Genomic DNA, 18698 nt, shown 5'->3' with positions numbered 1-18698 from the left:
AAAATTGAATTTGAGGCAGATCATGTGGGTTAGGCCAATTGGCCAAGGCAGCCTCCTCCCCCCTCCCATAGCGCACTAAGTGCCCGTTTGCCATTGCTTATTTGGGGTAATAAGTTATTTTAAAAAAAATTTGAGAAGCCCAACCCGTTTGGTAAACTGTGAGAAAATCACTTATTGTTAAAAATTGCTGTAAGAGAAAGCTATAAGGGAAAAGCAGTTAACTAGCTGCTTTCATTTTTTTATTATGCATGAATCAGTTTCAAAGAGACGCTGGGTTTAATGATTATGCGGCAATCATTTTTTGATTATGCGTAAAATCAATACCAATAATACTTTTAACAAAAATTTTATCTAACGCCAATGCTTTTTCTCACAGCTGATTTCTCTCACAGCAAATTTGATAGCGATTATTTTCACAGCACAGCAATGCCAAACTAGCCCTAAGATTAAATTAATTTAGTTAGGTTATCGCTTGTATATAAATAAAAAAAATCAATTTGAGAATTTAGAACTCCAACCTCAAATTCCCAAACTCAAACCAGAATCTTGATACTCCTCGTTAAACTCAAACACTTAAATGTATGTGGTCCCTAACTTTTTTTATTTATTTTTTATTTTTTTTGGTGTGTGGTCCTAACAACGCATCTTGTTGCTAATGCCATTGATCAGCAAACGCAACTTGAGCGGGCATCTAAATTTTCATTTTATAAATTTATGTTTTTTTAAAATTATTTTCAAGTATAAAATCTGCTTTAACTAATTAAGGTATTGTGGATAATGTAAGCAATAACTTTCTTATGTATTTGTAGTCTTGTGAGTTTAGTTTAATTTAAGTTAATCTATTAGTCAAGTTAATTTAGGGTCACATTAATCATGTTTTAAACGAAGTTTCTTTGCTTGAAATGCAAATTGTTCATCCTCCTAACTTTGTTGATGTGCCTCTTGAGATTCGGTTCAACATGAGGTAATATCATTTTTTTAAAAGGTCACTTTGCAAGTAATTTCTAATTTGAATATATCATTTATAAGATAATTTTATTATATTTGCTTATAATGGAAAAGCAAAAGGTAAAATAAAATGAAATGAAATGAGAAACAGACACCAAACAATTTTCAGTTTTTATTTTTCCTTATTTCATTTGAAAACTAAAAGAGTTATTAATTTGTTTCTTAAAAATAATGCAAAACTAAAATGTTAAATGATGCTACCAAATGAGGCCTTAAGAAACCATTACCTAACTAACAAGGCTTAATTAATGTTTGCCCTTTGTACTTCCACTCAAATTTCACTTTCCCCTTTACAATCTCAAGTGACTCAATTTGCCCCACGTCGTTTTTCCTTGTTTCGCGTTACTCTATTCCATCAACTCAATTAAATATCTGTTAATTTGATTGACATAGCACGAATGGATGCCCAATTTGTTGGTTACATGTAAGCAATACATATTTAAAAAATTAAATTAAATTATTTCAATTCAGTTATTAATATTGTAACATTTCAAAAATATTAAAGTTATTTATCATGTTTAGTTCACGAGGACCAATGGTGTGTTAGTTGGCCTTTGATGTGCTCCTAAGAGGTTCTGGTTTCAAGTCCTCATGGTACCCATGTGTGTGAGTTTCCTCTCTCCTTCTCCTAGCATTTGCCAAATAAAAAAAATTTCTTCAGCCAAATTAAATGTTTTTTTTAGAACCAATTGACATAATGGGGTTACACCAAAATAAAGGCACATGAAGCAGAATGAGTCGGCTAATCAATTAGTGTGGTCCTTTATATTTTGGTCTATGCATAATTTTGGTATATGATGTCGCATTCCAACATAACTTTTGTTAGATTTGGTAACGTGTAATCACATGACGAACTTTAAATGGATATTTTTATCAAAATATAACTCATTTTTGTCCTAAAAACTCATGTTTTGCTCAACAAAGCTTTATGCTCTCCATTTATGGTTTTACATTTGAGTTCTATCAAGAGAACATATAGTCTTGTTCAGCAAATACATTAGATTTATTTTTTGTCGTGGGTAGATAGATTGTATTTTGATGAATTGATCAAGTGTCATTGATAAGCTTATATTTTATATACATTTTGTGCATCTTTTACCTATTTACTAGTTGTTATTCTTAGATTAAATTGTTTGTTTTATTATATTTTGTGAGAATTGTGAAGGATTTGTGAAAATATGAGAAATTGAGCTCAAAACAACAAGAAAATGAAGATTGGAGATTAATTGAAAAGATGCCGAAAAGCACAAGAAGAGGAGCTGAGATTTTTTGCCAATCAACTTTTTTGCTTTCGTAGAAGGTTTTTGACGGAACATCAACTTTTTAGAATAATTTTAGCGCAAGGAAAATTGGAGAAGAAAGTTAAGACATTGAAGATCATTGTGTCAAATTTCATAATTTTCTAATAGGCCAATGCTCCAGAATTGCAAGTCAGCCTAAGTTGAAACCCCATCAAAACTACACTGCTGTGGAAGATTGAAGAGTTGAAGACTTTCTCGATTTTTCCTAGTGGTGTGCGATATATATCTGGAAAGCTAAGAGATAAAGCTATAATTCCCTTCTTCTTCTTTTTTTTTTTTCTCAGAAGTGGAACAAACCCATAATGTGTGTCCAAGTTGGCTGATGTGTTTCTCAGTCAAAGAAGGATTTTGTCTTAGTTTGTTTCCTTAATTGTTTAGGATTTTGTTTTGTTTTAGGACAGTTTTTCGGGACCTTTTTAAAGTAATGTTTAGTTATAAGCCCACCCTAAGATCTCTCAATCCTAACATCATCCAATTCCTCGACACTCTTACCCATAGCCGACACATCCTAAGGAGAAGAAGAGGAGAGCTAGTGCAACCTTGGCCTTCTACTTGGAGCATTCGGCGCCTTTCATGTCTTCATCAATCATCATGTTTCTCCATAAGTCTTTCATTAACTAATTTATTTTTACTAGGGCTTTGATGTAGCCTAGCTATGAATGCTTAAATTCTTTCATATTGTTAGTTCTATTTATCTATGCATGTTGAGTGCTTGTTACCATTCTTAATGCTTTTAATTAATTGGTCACTAATTGCATGATTGGAAGAATTGAGTTAAGACCGGAATGAGAGGCCTAATAAATAGCTTCTTGTAACAAGGCCATAAATTACATAATTGACTCGGAAAAAAAGAGTATTACTAAATGAACTCTAAAATTAACTTAGTACACCCTGATAACCAGGCAAGTAAGAACAGAGGAAATGAAGAAGAAACTAAAAGGTTCTGGATTTCTTTATTGATTTTCTCTATTGATTTAATATAATATTAGCTGGACACAGACCCATCTGGATTTTTCATGACTTTATAAACCCTGAGCAACCAACCGTACTTTATATCTAGACACAGACCCATCTGGATTTTTCATGACTTTGTAAATCCACTTACTACCAATGATATTTATGTTTGGTGGAGGAGGCACTAAAACCCAAGTGCCTTGAACTATAAGAGCATCAAATTCCTCTTTCATAGCTTGTTGCTAGTGAGGTTGAGAAGCAGCCAATCTAAAATGAGAAGGCTCACTGGGTATCTGTAATATGAGCGATATAAGTAACACCAAAGAAGTGATCGATGGACTCTGTGTAATGAGCAACATTAGGGTAATATTTTTTGGATACTGTACCATCCTTGAGTCTAGTTGTCATAGGATGAACACTCTGAACCAAATCTGATTGACAGGTTACAGAAGTAGAGTGAGAAGCTTGATGTAGATGACCGTTATCAGGAGGAGAAGAAGAGCTCATAGGGAGTATCACTTGTAATTGTGCATCTGTAAGGACAGGCAACATAATGGAACGGCAAGGAGGAGTAGTAGATGAAGTAGAATCCTGCAGAGATGTATGTAAGGATGGTGGTAGAGATGACTAAGGTGGGATATTAGTAGAATCTGTGGTTAGGGCAGGGGCTATAGGTAAAACTACTGGAAGAAGCAAAGGAGAACTAGGCACTGGAGAAGAACTTGAGGTATGGGTTGAGTGCATCAGCTTAAAAGGAAACACAATCTCATCATGAACAACATGCCTAGACAAAAATAATCTCCATGAATCTCTGCTATAGCATATAACTCCTTTATAACCATTAGCATATCCAAGAAAGATGCATTGACAAGTCCTAGGCTGCAATTTGTTATCATTATAAGGTCTAAGATATGGAAACACAGCAGACCCAAAAACCCGTAGGGACTGTAACTCAAGTGGTTTTTGAAACAATTTTTGATAAGGTGAACGAAATCCCAAAGTCCTAGAAGGCATTCGATTGATCAAAAAACTAGCATGCAGACAGACATGTGACCAATACTTAAGAGGTAAAGCTGCTGCAGTCATCAAGGTAACAGAAGTCTCAATTATATGCCTATTTTTTAGTTCCACTAACCCATTTTTTTGGGGAGTGTAATGACAAGACACCTGATGCAATATCCCTTTAAGAAAATCACCGATCTTAAAGGACATATATGTTATGGAGATTACAATAGAAGCAAGACTTAGAATAGCTGCTCTCTCTTCATGGTCGCTGTGGGTTATCCTTCAATTGTAGTTCTTGCAAGAGAAATGAACAGTCGGTTGTTGTGAGGAGACTGAGAACCAACGTCCAAGATATATGGGTAAGGCGCAGAGAGAGAAGTTACAACTTAAAAGTTCAAAGAAAAAATAAAGAATAGCAGCCTTTTTTGTGTTTTCAGAAGACGCTGAAAACGTCGATGTATCGTTTTCAATATTTGTACATGGATATGAATCTGTTTTCGAAAAACAGATTCCGTGTTTTGTGAAAACAGCGGGCTGAACGCATGTTCTTAGCCTCATTGCCCTCTTGGCAATCACTACTGTCATTATCCATTTTGACAGGTGAACTCGAAAACCCAAAATGATTTCCTACATAGCAATTATTGATTCATCTCACAATTGCTAATAACGGGCCTCACTTAAGAGTCATATATTAAGTAGGACACAGTTGGATCGAAAACCTCATGAATCTCAGTAAAACTAATGCATGAGAATGAGAATAAACTACCATCTTCATTATAATCAAGCAGTTAGGCAAGTTGAAGCATGATTTCATCCTCTCCGTATCCATTTAATATCATTTCTTGGAGGCAACAAGTTTGGTCAACTAAATTAGATCAGAGACAAAACCATTTCCTCAGCACGTATATGTTGCATACACATAAGAACAGTTTTAAAACTACAAATGAACAAATGCATTACAGACAAGCACATGTGCAAAGATGTTACCCAACTGATTTCCATCAATGACCAGAAGCAAGCAGGACATCTCAAATCTTTCCAGAAAATGAGAAAACAAACTGAAATGCTGTAGATGCAAGAGAAATATACTTTTCGCTTTATGATTGGGCTATAAATAAGAATCATAGTTTTCCTTTCTTTGTTTAATAATTAAAAACAATCAAGGTAAAATTGAGTCTAATATTTGACAACACTTAAGAGAGAATCAAAAATCAATTACATAATTTGAAGTTTGGACGGCGGCTTTGGTGGGTTAAGCAGTAAGTTTGGCAGCAAGGTGAGCTTGGTGGACTGATAGTGTTCAACAGCCAGCTCTCGAATGGATTTGGTGTTGTGTGATAGAGTATATTAGGGTGTATCATGAATATTTTTGGTAGTCAAATAGGGTATACTTAGTTAATTTTACATTTTGATTTATATATTAAGGTGTACTTAGATCATAGAGTGTACTCAGTTAATTTTAAAATTTGTTTAACAACAGCTACGCATTCCGAAAGTTTCGCGAAGCCGTGCAATTATGCTTTTGTTGCTGCTTGTGAGTATATTTCCATGCAGTATGAAATTTGCAGTAAACTGAGGCTAGAAGAGATACATTTGGATTTGCGTTGATCCTTGGAGGGTGATTTTACTTTCATAAAGAATTGCTTTTCTTCTTATAATGTTAAGTGCTTGTGTGACTAGAGAAAGAGACTCAAAGCAATGAAGTGGTTGAAAGTACTTTAAATCTTATGTATATTACTATACCTTCTTTCAACATTGCCACTACGTCCACGTATGTAAATACAAACTGTTGATTCACGGGCATTGAATCTACAGCACCAAAAAAATATACCTGCTCTAGCTCTACAATGAAAACTTGAAACTATATTTTTTTCCCTTCCAAATTTTCTTATTATAATTTTTTAATTATTTTTCATATTGTGTCCCGCTCTTACCTCTGGCAAAAAGTTCTCCAAATCCATTAAGCCCTTTTTGCTGATAACAGTAACAGAGGACAATCCGCCATCACCAAACTTAAGGATTTCGTCAATTATCTGCTGCTTTCAAAATTTATATTACCCTTGCAGTATTCAGGTTTGGGTGTAAATTATGTGGTTCCGCACTATTTACGTGGCACTGCATTCCTTCTTCAATGAGCTCTGGTGGGCTCTCAGAGTCCACCAGGATGTCCTCCAGAGTTGTAAGTGACTTCAACTGTTGGCCAAGAGATGCAATTGTTTTCTGGCACTCCGCAAATCTATTCGCAGCCAATGCTAGTTCTTTCTCCTGCCACAGACAAGCACACGTCAAAATCCGCATATATGAAGAATAATAGATAGATGTAACATCATAATCTTTCATTTCTTATTTCAGAATTGCACATAGCTTGTCGTGTCATTAGATGCAAGTCAACCAAAGACTTGTTATGGACCTCACATTACTTACATAATTCACAAAAAAAGAATTGGCTTTTATACTTCCAAAATCTGTACACAAGTATCATTTGAAAAATTCCTTGTTTAATTAAAAGTTAGGTAGTAGAAGTACATTTTCATGTTCAGCATGAACTTTAATCAAGAAAGTATCTAAGAATTACTAAGATTAAAAGGCCTTTCCTTCTTTTTCACCTTTGTGACAAAGTTTGAAGTCTCAACTCAAACCAACTAACTTACAGGAGGACAAAGAGAATTTGTTTCACCATAAACATCAGTTTGCTTATTGCATAAATTAAGATAAAGCGTAATATGGACTATTTTGGGAATATATTAATTTAAAGTGAAAATATCCAGAGGCTTGCAAGTATGGTCATACTTAGATGACCGTGCCCACAAGATTCATAGTTAATTGCAAAAAAGGCTTTACATATATTTGGTTTCCTTTGCATGTACGGGTTCGATTCTGTATCTGGGGTTTAAGAGGCAACCCAAGATGATAGGACATATTTTTGTCATAAACAAAACCTGGATCCACTGTGATCCTTGCCTCTTGATGACCAAAAGTCCTTGAGGGGATAAGTATCTGGTAATGTTAATATTGTGGCTCACTCCAATCTCCTGGGTTTTTTTCCGCTTAAACAGAGGTCATATTTTAGTAGTAATCAAATCTTGGGTCCAGTATGACTTTTGCCTCTTGCAAAGAAAATGAGGGAATACGTATCTAATCATGCTAATATCACAGCTCATTTCACTCTACTGGGCATTATTTCCTTACATGGAATTGATTTGATCATCATATGCCGCCACGGGGAAAAAGATGGCTGTGTCGGGGATCCTAAATACTCTCAACTTTTTATGTCCCACAAAGGGTAAACAGAAGTGACCTAGGTGTCTTCATTGGCCTTAATGAGTCCTGTGCAGGTATTAGGATCAGTTGGAGGTACCCTTGTCATGTGTTGTCCAACCTGTTCCAAGCAGTTAAACTTTGGGACCAATCCATTTAATCACAACACATATGTCATTGAGAGTGGCGTCTCTACCAAAAGATCCTAACATAGGTTGTGCTTCAGCTGCTTGTCTGCAACCTTAGAGGACACTTGCCTTGACTGGCTTTGTCCAGTCATGGGTTTGTGCTATATCCAACTCGAGATCTTTCAACCATCCTGTACTTATTCGGGCCACAAGAAGAGTCACTCCATCTGGGCGTACTGTGATGACGTAACCCACAGTAATTTTGTATGCAAACATATTGTCAGAGGATAATTATGAGGAAGGAGCAGATTTATATGGTGTTTAGCACCATGAACCTTTGGGTTCATTTCATCATCATCCTTTCCATAATCCCCATCATACTGTGTCAAACCATTTGAACTCTCATCTTTCATTCTTTTCAATTATATGCAGGATCTCCTATCAGATCTATTTTTTTCAGATCGTTTCATATTACTTCTTCCCATGTTATTCATGGCCCTGTACTACCAGTCTTAGTTTGATTAAAGTACTTCTAATGGTATACATTTGTATATTATCCAAATACCACTAAAGCCTAACTCTTCTTATACTATCCCTAGCACGTCCCATTGTATATCCAATATATAGACTTCCAGATTTCTCTTCTACCCAATCCTACCATCGATCTAGCATTCTCATTTTCGCTACATTGTTTTGAATTTTCCTTCAACTCCGACATTTATAGTTACTATTAACTGAAAATTGGTTTTTGTACTAGATATTAGTTTCTTTAGCATATCTAAAATAAGATAGTCACCAAGTTTTAGCGTGTCCAAGAAAACTAACCTGCTTTATCTTCAATTCACCATTAGTACTGGCCAACCGCTGGAGCTCAACCTCACGCTGGCACTCAGCTTCATGTTTCATACTAAATAGTTCATTCTCCAGTTTCAGGCATTTGGCCACATTTTCTGCTGACAAATTTCGCTCCTTCCAAACCTCTTCTTCTAGTGAACCAACTTTTAAAAGCAAGGAGTTGAATTCAGTTTGAACAGCTCTTAGTTGCGACTCTGCCACTACTCTCATTGTTTGATAAGTCTTTACTTCCTCATCTGCAGCATACACTGAGTCATTTGCAAGAGCTAACTCTCTTTTAAGGTCTTCCAACTTCATATCAGCCTCCACTAGTTGACTTTGTGATGTCTCAAGCTGCTTTTGACACTCACTCAGAGTCATCTCAAGTTCCACTTTTTCTGCTGCCATCTTCTCTAACTTCCTCTCAAGTTCTGTGGCCCTTTGAATCATGGTTTCAAATTCAGTTTTTAAAGGGTTTTCTTCAGTGTGAGGTTGATATCCAATTCCCAACTCAAGATGACAGCTGTCATTTTCTGTATCTGACAATGCAGCAAGCCGTTCCATTTCAAGAAAATCATCCATGAGATTGATTTCTACTGAAGGGACCATAAGGTTTTTTCCAAAATCCTTCTCATTCTTAAACTGACCATGTTCTGTGATTTGAGCAGATGCCCGTGAATCTGACTGGCTTGGATCATATTGAATTGGATACAAGCCACTCACTTTATGTGGATCTGGATCAATTGCCAGTACCCTCTCCCCACTATCTGACGGGCTATCTGTAAAAGATTCTATGTATACTGAGGAAGTAGAAAACAGTTTGTGATCATTAGCAGGCAATGTTTTACAAGTCAAGGCTTTTAGCCTACGGCACTCAGCTTCAAGCTTGGACACCCTCTTTATGCTCTCTAAATATTGCTTACTGGCTGTTTCTGCAGCTTGTGCGCTTAAATCCCTCTCAATAGTCCTGACTTCTAGCTCCTTCACTCGAGAAAGAAGCTTAAGTTGAAGAGCAGAGTTCTCTTTTTCAGTAGCCTCAAGCTTTGAGCTCAAATCAAAATCAATTGAGGCAGCAGCTTCAGTATTAGCAGTCTGAAGTTGTGCTTGGAGATCAACAAGTTGACTCTGAAGCACGGACTTTGAGGATTCCCATTCACGAGTTTTTATGGCAACAACTTCTCGGGTATTCTGGTCTTGCTCTTCTCTCGCCTGTCGAATCTGCCTCACGCATTCCTTTAGTGCTCCATCAAGATGACCAACTCGGTCTTCAAGAGCTGAGTTTTTCTGATTTGCAGCCTCAAGTTGCTGTTTTAAACCCAACACTTCATTTTCGGCCTTCTCCCAGCCTAACATTTGAATGGCAAAGAGAAACAACTAATTCCCTTTCAGAATAAGGAAATGTAATAAAAGGTAAAAATAATTATGACATACCATTGACCCTAAAACGGAACAGCTCAGCAACACCCAATATTTTCCATTTCTATATACTCAGGGCACCCATTCTAGAAATACTTGAAGAAAGATAAGATGAGTGAACCTCCCCTTGAAACATTAAGAATGACTTTCTTGAAACTCTTGGTCTTCGAAAATGAAAATTGTTTCATCATAATCAACTCATGGCAGATTAATCATGAGTATAATATAAAAGGGATATAACGTCTTTAAATACCATTCATGAAAGGGTTTAGACAAAAAAGATACCATTCATAATAAAATGTGCCCAAAAAGAGGAAGAACTTGCAGTTGATAAACAGTTTTGCATCTATTTATTTTGTCTACATGTTTTCTCTTATTTAGGATATCTATGTTGGAATTTCCATCCTTAGTTTCCTTTTTCAAAGTAAAGTTAAATGCGAGGGAACAAAATGAAAGCCAGAAAATTTCAAACCTGAGACAGCTTCTTCTGCAACTTTAGCATGCTGCTTTACCAAGTCATCTTTGGCACTACTATTAAGAAGGGCGGCTGATAATTTCTCTGTCAAAGTCTCGACACTTTCATTATCTTCTTCTTCATTGCGTGGAGCTTTAGAAGTGACTTCTGGCAATAGAGTGGTATGAGTTGGATTTGCCTTAGACATAAAAGAAAGAAAAATTAGAATTTAGTCAACCACATCACTTAAACAGACAAATATGCATGCACCTGAAAAACAAATATTCAGCTGGCACTCAAAAACATATGAAAGTTTTTAATTGTTGATCATTCCCTTGCTCTTTTCACCTTGGTTTAGAGAGTCTGATAAAGGCAGTTTACCACTAAATTTAAGAAAAATAGCCTTGTTTTTTAGCCATCATAAAACATGGACATAAATAGGTATCAGACGGTTTCCATGTTTCTCAAATTAAAATTAGAAAGCTCAATGTATATAGGTTATATATGGAGAATTCCTTCAGAATGTGACATAATAAAAGAGCAGGAGGGCTATTACGTATCCTCATAGATTGACAAGGAATACTAGTATTCCAAACACGTTAACTAAGAACGTAACTTGTCATTGTCTTTGTCATGTAGTGGATCATCTAAAAATGGCAGAACACAAAGGTGGGATTTTTTGTAATGAGAAGTAGCTACATGCAAAATAGCAAAATTTACTAAGATAAAGAGTATTCTTTCTATTGAAATTGTACATGTAATTGTATAATCAAAGCGACGAAACCAGCACTATATATGTGTGTGTGTTTTTGTGTGGGGGGTTTGGGGGGGGGGGGACATGGTTTTATGCAATGGAAAGCAGCAATGATGATTAAGTATCGACCAACTAATCACAATTACAGAATTTTCAAAATATCATAGAACTGGTTAATCCAATTATCAAAAGGCAAAATATTGAATTTTATCAGAACAATGTCAACGCCATCTACCTGATCATCAGAAAATCTTTCAGAATGAGAAGACATCGATCCTGAACTCTCAGTCTCGCCGGGACTCTTCTCCGATGACTTCCTTCGCCATAGCCGACTCCGCCTGTCCATCTTGAATTTCAGCAACGCAGCATCTCAGTAGAAATCATCAATGCATCATTACAGAGCACCACACCACCTTGAGACCCTTGTGCTTGAAACTTAAGTGATATCTGAGTGTCCAAATCTGGGAAAGGTTCAAATCAATCATAATTTAAAACCCAGTTGTATCTTTGGTTTGTATGGGAAATTATGAGCTTCTAAACCATGCAAAAGAAAATCCAAAGTAAGCCATAAAGATGAAGCTAAACTGCCGGACCAATATCTGGTAATTGAATCTCAGCTTTGCTTAGAACTCACTTCTAGTCCGATCTAATCTCAACCAACAAACCAAAGACTCTGTATTAAAAAAAGAAAGGTAATAATATAAAACTGAATAGTTTCCAAATGTATCATTAGAATGGAGAATCGTTGAGACCCTATTTTGAAGACTAATGTTTCTTGGTAAATAACTTCAAACGCACAACTAGAACACATAGCTTGCTGAGCACCTACCCAAGTCCTCAATTTTACGCCATACTAGTTTACATGAGAGAGAGAGAGAGAGAGAGAGAGAGAGAGGGACCACCGTGGGTGTGAAATGGATAGGTACCCATTTCACAATATCTAGCCAAACGAAGAAATAGCGAAGACCCACTTCAAATTATCACACAAAAGTAAGAAATTGCTGATACCCATTTCAAAATATATGAAAATTGAGAGACCCATGAAGACTAAATAATAAATTTGGAGAAAACACCCCCTGAACTGAAAGAATGAATTCAATCAATCAGATAAGATACCTATTGACTCCATGCATACAAAGACTGAGCCAGGACAGACAGGCCATGAGAATTGAGATTACAAGGAAGGATTTCTAATCTAACTAAAATAGGGATTCAAGTGGTAAAAAAATGAGCTGAATGGTAAGTTGGAGAAACAACCTGCAGGCAGAGATATGCGGCATTTCGGAATATATTTGGGGATTGACGGAGAGCTTTCTTTCACACACATTGTTCAAAGTAGGGGGAAATTGTCGTAGTCGTAGAAGTAAGTAGGTCCATGAGACTGTGAACGTGAAAAGGACCAAACTTGCTTTTTCCATCGTCATCGTCAGCTCTGCTTTGTCTTCTCTCTTGACTGTCAAATGGAGGTAGCGCCATTCCCGTCGCCCATGGATGCGCGATTTCACCGCCATCATTCATTCCTGATTAATTGCTAATTAATGGTAATTATTAGGGAGCTTTGATTAATTGTTACTATTGTATCTTGGTCGTTGCTAGATCTAAGAAACATTGGGTAGAAATTATAGCCCATTGGATTTTGTATTTTAGTGTCTATAGGGAGGGTTTATGTGAATATAACTAATGTCTATATATTAATAATGGTTGGCTAAGGAGACCAAACTAATTATGATTAACAAAAAGAGCCCAGTTCAATGATAATGTTAATAACATTTTTGTTCAAAGCCAATTTCAAATGAAAAAAAATAAACTTTAATAAATATATATATCTTTCACCAGTCCCCTTCCATTGAGGGATCCCTCAAATAATTTTATTTGAGGGATGCCCTTTAGGATACCCTATAAATTTTTTTTCAACGATCCAAACAATCTATTTTTTAGGTCTTCATTCATAGATCATCCTTACAAAAAATTAGACAAATCGGAAACAGTTTTGATATCTAATTGTGTCCTACAAAATCAATGAACACGGTGCTTCAAGAAAGTACTAAAATTTCAAGAACTCAATTGAATGATCAAATGATATCGGATTCAAGTGATTTTTTGTAGAGATGATCTTTGAATGAGTATCTACAAAATAGATGGTTTGGATTAGTGAAATACAATCTGGAGTGGGCCCTACAAGAGGTGTCCCTCAAATAAGCTTATTTGAGGGATCCCTCAATGGAAGCTCTCTGTATCTTTCACATACGTAACTAGTAAACAATCAAATAATAATAACATGCATAATCTTCATACGATTAAATACATAATCTTCATACTATCAAAAAAAGAGATATATAATCTCCACAAAAGTCATTCACCCATTACCCATCAATCACAATCACTGTAAGCCATGCTCCATAACATTAAATACATAATCTTTTGTTTTCTACATCAGTCATGGTAAAGAAGACCCTCATTAAATCGTGTTCTTTGACTAAAACGTTGGTGATACGAAATACTTGCAAAGGAGATAGGAATTCTATTTTCCTCAGTTCACCACATAGTTTAGCTTACATATCAGCAAGATCCTTCTCTGTTGAAAGAACATTAATCAAGCCTGCAAGTTGAGGTGACATTCCTACTACAGCTTCAGCCATAAGTCCAAATTTGTTAGACATGTCATCCAAAGCATTTACGTTCCTACGAGGATGATTTGGATCACTTGCTACATCTTATGCAGGTCTCTTCTGTTGGGCACGTTGTTGTGAGGGTTGGGGATTTGGTTGTGTAAAGGTTCCCACTTGAGGGTTGGGGATTTGGTTGTGTAAAGGTTCTCTCATCATCTTCCAAATCCTCAACATCCTCAAATTGAGATCCCCATATTCTGATCCCCCATATTGTGACCCACCATCAGGATGTGAAAACATCTCCTCAATAAAGTCATCACCTACACTTCTATTCTGATGAACACTTCTATAATCTCACCTAACGTCTTCTTCATCCTCATTAGCATTTCTAGCATTTGTTCCAATAGCATGATCTTTTTTATATATCTCTCCAAGTGCATAGTAATGTGGAAACGACTTGTCATACAAACCACTTGCCATATATATATATATATATATATATATATACACATAGAACAAATTATCGTTTTTTTGGGGTAGCGATATTTTAGCACATTTCCATATATATATATATATATATCGTCAATTTATCGATAATTTCCTCGATAATTTCGCCGATATTTCAGTAACGATATTTTCGTTCAAGTTGCAGTTTTAAATGGACAATATATTGCGATATTATCGATAATATCGCGATATGAACTTACAAAATTAAACTCAGGCTTCAGATGAATCCCTCAGCCTCCGAAACTCAACCTTTCTCTATCTCTCAACTCAATCTTAACTCAACTCAGGGAAAAAAAAAATTTTTAAAAAAAAACAGAAAGAGGAGAGCGAGAGAGAAGGGAAGAAGAGTACAAAAAAAATTTATGGAGTGGGTTTTTATGTTTTGTTGTTTTGGATTGTGATGAAGTGAGAGAGAAGAGGGAAGAGGAAGCAGGGAAAGAGACGGAGAGATAGAAGAAGAAAGAAAAAAAAAACTGATAGAGGAGAGCGAGAGAGAGAAGGGAAGAAGAGGGAAAAAAGGTATGGAGTGGGTCTTTATGTTTTACTGTTTTGGATTGTGATGGAGGAGAGAGAAGAGGGAAGAGGAAGAAGAGAAAGAGACGGAGAGAGACGGAGAGATAGAAGAAGAAAGGGAGAGAGAGAGAGAGTGTGTGTGTGTGAAACGGAAGAGAAAGAAGAGGAATAAATAAATAAAATAAAAAGGGAGAGATGGGTGAATGCCCAAAAGAGAGAAAGAGAGAGAGAGAGAGAGAGAGAGAGAGAGAGAGAGAGAGAGAAGGCAGGTTGCGTGTATCTGCAACCTTGGGAAGTTTAGACAAAAAAAAGGAAAAAAAACCTTGGGAAGTGGGAGAGGGAGGCAGGAAAACGTGAAAGTACTTGAGAAGTGGGAAATGTGACTTAATTACTTAATATAATTTATTTCTTTTCTATTTAATCCATTTAATGTTATTGATTATTTTATTATTCATTATAAGTACTTACATTACTAAATTCTCCTCAAATTGTTGCTTAATTACTTAAATCTCTATAATCATTTTCATTATTTGCTATTTAATTCTTCCTTGGATAAATTTATTTATGTTCTTAGTTAATTTTCAATCTTCACTATTATTTTTTAAGCATGGTAAAGTGCCTAATTTTCATGAAAAATCAAATTGGTTTACATCTTTAATTATTTTTCAATTTTTGATAAATAATAAATATAAGAATGTGTAACATGTCCAATGAATAACGTGAAATAAATTGTTGCTTAATTACTTAAATTTCTATAATCATTTTCTTTATTTCCTATTTAATTCTTCTTTGGATAAATTTATTTATGTTCTTAGTTAATTTTCAATCTTCACTATTATTTTTTAAGCATGGTAAAGTGCCTAATTTTCATGACAAATCAAGTTGGTTTACATCTTTAATTATTTTTCAATTTTTGATAAGTTAATAGACATAACAACGTGTACCATATCCAGCGAATAACGTGAAATAAGGTTACTCATGTATTCTATCATGCAATTTATAAAGTGTAAAATATTTTACTAAGGCGCAATTGGTTTCTAAGATTGCTTCCGGCTCTAGGCTTTTTCCTACTTAGCCCCGGTAAAGCCCCCAGACGATGGATTTTTTTGAAACGAGGTCCTTTGTAACGAGACATAAAGACTCCTTATTTTTTTTTTTTTATGAAATTTCATAAAACAAAATTAAAACTAAACTAAAATATGATAAATTAAGCGAAAGTTACTGAAGTATTACAAAGAATAAATAATTAGAGGAATTGTATCAATATCCGTACCTAAGGGGTGTTTAATTCTCTTTCATTAATTACTTCAGATTTTCTAAGTCACAGAGTTTGTCAGATCGCAATATGATCAACTTAAATCACACAAACCCACTATGCAATGCATTTCCTTCCAATTTTTTGTATCAAAATAATAGATGATTGACTAAATAAACTTCTTCTAAAGTTTCATTAAAAATTTCCATGTATTTATCATAATTTTCGTGGTTTTTATCCAATTTTTATCGATATTTCCTTGTTTTTAAACCACCAATATTTCCGAAACTATCAATATTTAAGACCTTATATATATGGCATTAGTATTCTTAAATAAATTATTAAAGACATAGCATAATATATCTATTTTTTAATTTGATATGCATAGAATAGGATATGCTTAGATTTACCTTCGCCCACAAATGAAATACACTTTTCTCACATACCAACATCATCTCCTCTTCATTCCACCCAAAACCACTTTAAGATAATGCATCAGCTGAAGCACCATATTTTCCCTTCAAAGTCTTCACCCTTGATTCAGTATGGGGTGATGCCTTCAACCCAGGATTCGGAAGTTTGACTTTTAGCATAGTTTCTAATTTATTCAAGTATCCATTTTTAAAACTTGAGTCACCTCGCCAATTGGTATTCTGATGGAGTTCCATCAAGCATTCCATCAATGTGTTATCCTCCTTAGTTGTCTAATAGCGCTTATTTTGTCCCCTTCCACCCTTTACTTTTCCACTTGAAGTAGCAATAGAACTCATGACGATAAATGATCTACTCCATAAAATAAATAACAACAAAAAGACACCTTTTTTTTTTAATCAAAAGGAATGAAAAGCAAGCAATGTCATGTAACAGACACTGTCAATGTCAAAGGCATGAAATGTTAGATTTCTATCATATGCGTGTTCAAGATCCTTCACACAATCTGAAATACGTAAATACATACCTGGAGCCAATATCCCAGCAAGAACAGGAACGGCTCAAGACTTCTACTCTCTCTCAGAATCTGTTTCAGCTCTTTTTTTTTTATGAGAATAGGGTGAGAGAACGTGTCTGATGAGAGCATGGCCTTGAGCTTATATAGGGCTAGGTCAAGTCGTCTCTACTCATCACCGAAGGCCGACTTGACTAATCTTCCAAGCCCACCAAAACGGTTCACTAAAAAAGGAAATAAATAGGACCCCTTAATAGGCTTCAAAACCTTTTCTTATTCCACAAGGTTTTGGACCTCAAGGTACAACTTAATTTAAACTCTTATCAAAACCTGATATAACTTAGTATCTAGTGCACCGATCTAAATAGGAAAACATAACATGAAAAACAATCAATCTACTACATAAGTGATGAATAACATGTAATTATATTGAAATTTTCGAGTTTCCTGCTCTAAAAAAAAGAATGAATGAAAAGCAAGCAATGTCATAGTAACACGTAGTTTCTTCTTTGTGGACAAACTTAATCAGCCATTTGTCTACATGACATTAAATAATATATATTATTCAAGATATCAATACCTCATTATATGAGAAAGTTGAATTTCAAGAACCTTACCTAATTTGGGATATGATATTGCTTTGCTAAACGTTGCTTTCGTGCTCGGCAAGATATATCATATACTCACAGTCACTTTTATTGACACCTGCAAAGAACTAAAATTGTAAAATTAAATATACAATAATACATGTAAAGTTTAATTTCATTTGAGGTAAAGTCTGCGTATTACAATAGAAGAGTATTGTCCTTTTTTTGTTGTTGTAGACATGCACAACTATATATATGTGATATGAAAAATAGTTTCACATATGTGAAAAAATTCTTATGCTGCTGCTGGACTCAGATTTTTTTTTTTTTTTTTTTTGCATTATGCTGTTGGTCAAAATGAATTCATTCATTCAAATGCAAGGAGGCCATTTCCATATCGTTTTGTGTAATTTTCTTTCTTCAGAAAAGACCTTAAAGCACATAAGAAGCCTCCAGGTGTTCTGTATATGCCACCAATCAAACCTTATGATCTTGCATATATGATTCACTCAAATTATCAAAAGCAGACACACTACAAGCCTTTGTGAAAGATAAAGTGCCAAATTGAAAAACAGGCTTTCAGTTACAAATTATGTATGGTACAAATAAAGATTAATAAGATCGATAGATAGGGTAGGCAAACTATGTTTGTTTTCTCAACACAAATCAACACTATATGAATTAGAAATACAAGGAACATGGGAAAAATATGAATTAGAAATACAAGGAACAATAATTCAGTTTATTTTCTGCACCAACTACAGGATTTTCCAAATCCAATGGAAATAAATTCTGCCATTCACACCATCGTGATATTCTACTATCAAACTTCATTCATATATTACCAACATGGTCAACTATGACAATATCATCAATTTCTTTATCCATGACTGTACTTTGTTTTGCAATGAATGTGAAGACAGAAGATAGAAGAAGAAAATAGATAGATAGATAGATAGAATGACTTACATAGCACAAGGCATTGCTGCTGCTTCTGGGAGACTATGTCTGCAATGCTAACGTGAAAAAGAGGTTGGAGCGTCTTTAAACTTCTTGGCGTGAGTGTTTATTTTTTTTTTTTTTTTTTTTTTAGGGTTTGGGGTGTTTTGGAATTATGGTAAAGTGGTAAGGGTATTTTTGGAAGTTATTAAGGGAAAATATGAATGAGA

General features: G+C 35.0%; 1 protein-coding gene across 3 annotated transcripts; it reads right to left on the bottom strand.

Annotated features, from left to right (window-relative positions):
- LOC18779719 (filament-like plant protein) lies at positions 5968-12638 on the bottom strand. 3 transcript variants are annotated; one of them, XM_007214565.2, is made up of 5 exons: positions 12370-12638; positions 11348-11573; positions 10377-10557; positions 8480-9834; positions 5968-6533 (listed from the first exon to the last, which is right to left on the bottom strand). In XM_007214565.2, exons 2-5 carry the CDS (start codon positions 11456-11458, stop codon positions 6318-6320), a joined length of 1863 nt encoding a protein of 620 aa, XP_007214627.1. In that variant the 5' UTR covers positions 11459-11573; positions 12370-12638; the 3' UTR covers positions 5968-6317. The 3 variants fall into 3 exon arrangements, with proteins under 3 accessions (XP_007214627.1, XP_020418347.1, XP_020418348.1); XM_020562758.1 differs by lacking the exon at positions 12370-12638 and adding an exon at positions 12229-12360; XM_020562759.1 differs by lacking the exon at positions 12370-12638 and adding an exon at positions 11942-11960.

This window comes from Prunus persica, chromosome G4 (assembly GCF_000346465.2).
Source record: "Prunus persica cultivar Lovell chromosome G4, Prunus_persica_NCBIv2, whole genome shotgun sequence".
NCBI lineage: Eukaryota > Viridiplantae > Streptophyta > Magnoliopsida > Rosales > Rosaceae > Prunus > Prunus persica.
The sequence above is the reverse complement of the archived record's forward strand: the minus strand, read 5'-3'. Positions and strand labels throughout refer to the sequence as shown.

Coding starts and splice junctions, on each gene's coding strand:
- LOC18779719 (XM_007214565.2), bottom strand. CDS start 11,458: ATGGACAGGCGGAGTCGGCTATGGCGAAGGAAGTCATCGGAGAAGAGT. Junction 10,558..11,347: donor AAAGATTTTCTGATGATCAG/GTAGATGGCGTT, acceptor TTTATGTCTAAG/GCAAATCCAACTCATACCAC. Junction 9,835..10,376: donor TGCAGAAGAAGCTGTCTCAG/GTTTGAAATTTT, acceptor TTCAAATGTTAG/GCTGGGAGAAGGCCGAAAAT.